Raw genomic sequence first — 4,671 nt, forward strand, 5'->3', positions numbered from 1 at the left:
ATATGATAATTAGCAAGTTTATCTATGTGCTCCCTTACCATTAGTTTTCATTATTTAAGTGCTTTACATAGGTAAAAAAGTTAACCAATTGGGGATAATCACAAGTTGAACATAGTGGTATTTCATGGCTATTTTAATAATGCTGTAGAAAAACATATAATTGCTTTTTTAGTTAAAAACTTAAATCCGTACACATAAATAAAATGAAATAATAATAAAAAAAAAGGTTGAAAGAATTTCCAGTTTCCGTTTCCCCTTTCTTTCTTTGCTTATAAAGTCACCCCCTTCCCACACTTGTCTTCCCATCTCTATCCTTTCGTTCATCCCCTTTTCTCCATCGTCAAAATATCGTTCGCTTTGCTGTTGAAAACCAAGTTAAAAGGTGTGATGTATGTAACGCTTTCTGCTATATTTTGTCTATGTTCAGTCAGGATGATCGAAACTACTTTATTTCCATTTTTAGTTTCTGTAGCATTTTAGCTCACTTTTTTGCACACAACTTCATCACCATGATCGCACATATTTTAGCTCCCTTTTGATTTCTCTGCTATATATGTAGCTCCATTCTTGTAGATACCTTCAACTTGAGATTCATCCTTGAGCTTGTGTTTACCAGTTTTGATAATGAATTTATTAAGTGTCTACTTCGATTTAATGCGGTGTTAGGTGGTTAATATTGCAACTTCAAGTTCGATTTAATGGTATCCTTCCGTTCATCCCCTTTTCCGCCATTGAATTGCTTTTGTTTTTTTCACTTGATAATCAATGATCTATAGAAGCATCTGAACTGTTAGACTAATAAAACAAAGACGCCTAAAAATTTGTGTTTCTTCTTCAAATTAATGTCCTCTGTATTTTGGTAACTAGATTATCTAAACGTTTCCTTCTCTTGCAGTTGATAATCCTTCTGATTTTGTAAGATAAGTAAATTCGTGGTCGATCATGGCGGAAAAAGTTTTCACCCGTTCACACAGTTTCCGAGAGCGTCTGGATTCTACTCTTGCATCCCGTCGTAATGAAACCCTAAAGGTTCTTGCAAGGTATGTTGTGCTTTCTGGAGACTATCTTCTCAGCTACAATTTTTAGAATCGATTTAATGTTTGTTTTTTCTCATTTAATATCCAGCTACAATTTTTAGAATCGATTTAATGTTTGTTTTTATTCATTTAATATACTCAAGGATCGAAAGCCATGGAAAAGGAATATTGAAGCCTCATCAACTCATGGATGCGTTTAATGCAGTCTGCACAGAGGATTCCGAATTCTATGATAGTTCCTTTCGTGAAGTTCTCAAATCAACACAGGTATATGATCGAACAAACACACACACACACAAAAAAAAAAAAAACAATCATGATCATGATCATGCATCCGACTGAATCTCTGGTTTTTTTATGTGTTGATAGGAAGCTATAGTGTTGCCTCCATGGGTTGCATTTTCTATTCGTTTGAGACCTGGTGTTTGGGAATATATAAAAGTTGATGTAAATGCACTGGTCATTGAAGAATTAAGCGTTCCTGAATATCTTCACTTGAAAGAAGAACTCGTTGATGGATCGTAAGTATCATCATCTTTTTGTTATCAATAGATTCGAATTCACAATTGCGTATGTTTTACAATTTCCGATTGATTGCAGCTCCCATGACAACTTTGTACTGGAATTGGACTTCAAACCATTTACCGCTTCTTTCCCTCGCCCAACCCTAACCAAGTCCATTGGAAACGGGGTTGAGTTTCTGAACAGGCATCTCTCTGCCAAAATGTTTCATGACAAAAATACCATGAACCCTCTACTTGATTTCCTTCGTACCCACGCCCACAAGGGAAAGGTATTAATCACACTCAAAACCCTAGAATTCTTCTTCATTTACTTGTTTTATTAGAGTTCTGGACCAACAGTTTTGAGTTTTTCTGATTTGCAGACGATGATGCTGAATGACAGAATCCAAAACCTGAAAGCTCTTCAATCTGTGTTAAGAAAATCATCTGAGTACCTATCTACGCTCGATGCCACCACTCCATACTCTGAATTCGAACATAAGTTTCAAGAGATTGGATTGGAGAGAGGTTGGGGTGATAAAGCAGAGGGTGTCGTGGAGATGATCCATATGCTACTTGATCTTCTGGAAGCTCCTGATGCAAGCACTCTCCAGAAATTTCTTGGAAGAATTCCTATGGTTTTCAATGTCGTTATTCTTTCTCCCCATGGCTACTTCGCTCAAGAAAACGTTTTAGGCTACCCGGACACTGGTGGTCAAATTGTTTACATTCTCGATCAAGTTCCTGCTTTAGAACGTGAGATGCTCAAGAGGATTAAAGAGCAAGGACTTGATATTGTTCCCCGTATTCTCATCGTAAGTCCCTTAATTTCTTCTTTATTCAAAATCTTCGATACTTATTAAAGTTGGTTGCGATAAGCCGATAACCGACGTTATTATAAACAGGTGACGAGGCTCCTCCCTGACGCCGTCGGAACCACCTGCGGGCAGCGACTTGAGAAGGTGTTCGGAGCAGAGCACTCTCATATTCTTCGAGTTCCGTTTAGAAACGAAAAAGGTATTCTTCGTAAATGGATCTCTCGCTTTGAGGTGTGGCCATACATCGAGAATTTCACTGAGGATGTTGCCAAAGAAGTCACCGCCGAGTTGCAGGCAAAACCCGATTTGATCATCGGAAACTACAGTGACGGGAACCTTGTCGCTTCTTTGCTCGCTCACAAATTGGGTGTAACTCAATGCACAATCGCTCATGCCCTTGAGAAAACCAAATACCCTGATTCTGATATCTACTGGAAGAACTTCGATGAGAAATACCATTTCTCCTCTCAGTTTACTGCTGATCTTATCGCCATGAATCACACCGACTTCATCATCACCAGTACCTTCCAAGAAATCGCCGGAAGGTAAAAAACATATTCTGGTCAGCGTTGTTGATTATCCTGTACGAATTACGAAACCCTAATTTTGATTTTGTTTCAGTAAGGACACAGTTGGACAGTATGAGAGCCATACAGCTTTCACAATGCCTGGATTATACAGAGTCGTCCATGGAATCGATGTCTTCGACCCTAAATTCAACATCGTTTCACCCGGTGCTGATATGGGGATCTACTACTCTTACACTGAGAAAGAAAAGAGGCTCACATCACTCCACCCTGAAATCGACGATCTCCTCTTCAGTTCCGTCGAGAACGAAGAACACTTGTACGTTTTGCATTGCATATTATACATTCTCAATTCTTTTTTTCATTCGAATTCATAATTTAAATGAATTTGAATGGATGTTACAGATGTGTGTTGAAAGACAAAAACAAGCCGATTCTATTCACAATGGCTCGACTGGACAATGTGAAGAACTTGACCGGACTTGTGGAGTGGTACGCGAAAAACGATCGCCTTCGTGAGCTGGTGAATCTGGTGGTGGTCGGCGGTGACCGGAGGAAGGAATCGAAGGATCTGGAAGAGCAAGCTCAGATGAAGAAGATGTACGATTTAATCGAGGAGTACAAGCTCAACGGGCAGTTTAGATGGATTTCTTCACAGATGAACCGGGTCCGAAACGGTGAGTTGTATCGTGTGATTGCTGATACGAGAGGCGCTTTTATTCAGCCGGCGTTTTATGAAGCCTTTGGGTTGACGGTGGTGGAGGCCATGGCGTGTGGGCTGCCGACGTTTGCAACGCTTCACGGTGGTCCGGCGGAAATCATTGTTCATGGAAAATCCGGGTTTCATATTGACCCGTATCATGGGGACCAGGTGACTGAGCTTCTTGTCAAGTTCTTTGAGAAGACCAAAGCTGATCCTTCTCATTGGGATGCCATTTCCAAGGGTTCGGAGCAGCGCATTCAGGAGAAGTAAGATAACAGATAAACTGATGTTTCTCCAATGTCCTAATTAGAAACATAAACATGTGCTAATAAACCTTTTTTTTTTCTTCAAAATAACAGATACACGTGGCAGATATACTCAGATAGGCTATTGACGCTTGCTGGAGTTTATGGATTCTGGAAACACGTGTCGAAGCTTGACAGGCTTGAGATTCGTCGCTATCTTGAAATGTTTTTTGCTCTCAAATATCGCAATTTGGTAAGTTTTTATTTTTTAGTTTTTTTTTATATATAAATAAATATATTTAATGTATGTTATGTAAGCAAGGGATGTGATATTTGTTATTTTTTTCAGGCTGAATCTGTGCCGTTGGCTGTTGATGAGTAAGTGAAGGAGGAATCATCCGGTGGTGAAGCGGTTTGAGGAGTTGTGCTCCACACATATTTTATATATAAATATTTCCGAAAAATAAATAAAGTGAAGAGAGTATTTTGAAAGGCTTTTTGTTTTTTTGCTTTGGCCATTGTGTGTGTGTGTTTAATTTGCCTCATTCCTATTTCTCTGCCAACCATTTGTGTAATTCACTCCTGCCTTACATTGGCCTTAAATTTGAACTTTTAATGATTTTTTTTTGTTCACTTTTATATTATGTGTATACTAGATTATATCCAATGGGTGTGTGTTTGTGTGTGACAGTTGGAAGGGACCAGTTGGAGATTCTTTAGAATTGCTTTGAAACAAGAAGCAATTTAACGTATCGTTTACAATATTAAAGAGCATGACCACCATATTTATGCCTTTCTTTTCCGTCTTGCCTTAGGCTGTTTGGTAGGATCTGAATTT

General features: G+C 38.9%; 1 protein-coding gene across 3 annotated transcripts; it reads left to right on the plus strand.

Annotated features, from left to right (window-relative positions):
* Positions 1-225: 225 nt before the first annotated feature.
* On the plus strand, positions 226-4,452 carry LOC111899116 (sucrose synthase). 3 transcript variants are annotated; one of them, XM_023894992.3, is made up of 11 exons: positions 226-382; positions 896-1,040; positions 1,181-1,304; positions 1,407-1,558; positions 1,638-1,830; positions 1,924-2,355; positions 2,446-2,903; positions 2,980-3,204; positions 3,291-3,854; positions 3,948-4,086; positions 4,183-4,452. In XM_023894992.3, the coding sequence occupies exons 2-11, from the start codon at positions 943-945 to the stop codon at positions 4,213-4,215; spliced, it is 2,418 nt and encodes an 805-aa protein (XP_023750760.1). In that variant the 5' UTR covers positions 226-382; positions 896-942; the 3' UTR covers positions 4,216-4,452. The 3 variants fall into 3 exon arrangements, with proteins under 3 accessions (XP_023750760.1, XP_023750761.1, XP_023750762.1); XM_023894993.3 differs by having other exon boundaries at positions 243-389; XM_023894994.2 differs by lacking the exon at positions 226-382 and adding an exon at positions 432-701.
* The last annotated feature ends 219 nt before the right edge of the window (positions 4,453-4,671 follow it).

This window comes from Lactuca sativa, chromosome 5 (genome assembly GCF_002870075.4).
Source record: "Lactuca sativa cultivar Salinas chromosome 5, Lsat_Salinas_v11, whole genome shotgun sequence".
NCBI classification, from domain to species: domain Eukaryota; kingdom Viridiplantae; phylum Streptophyta; class Magnoliopsida; order Asterales; family Asteraceae; genus Lactuca; species Lactuca sativa.

What these genes read in the sequence shown, in the direction of transcription:
- LOC111899116 (XM_023894992.3), top strand. Translation starts at nt 943, where the DNA reads ATGGCGGAAAAAGTTTTCACCCGTTCACACAGTTTCCGAGAGCGTCTG. An exon ending in CCCACGCCCACAAGGGAAAG is followed by an intron (nt 1,831 to 1,923) that starts GTATTAATCACA and finishes TCTGATTTGCAG; the next exon opens with ACGATGATGCTGAATGACAG. An exon ending in GTCGAGAACGAAGAACACTT is followed by an intron (nt 3,205 to 3,290) that starts GTACGTTTTGCA and finishes TGGATGTTACAG; the next exon opens with ATGTGTGTTGAAAGACAAAA.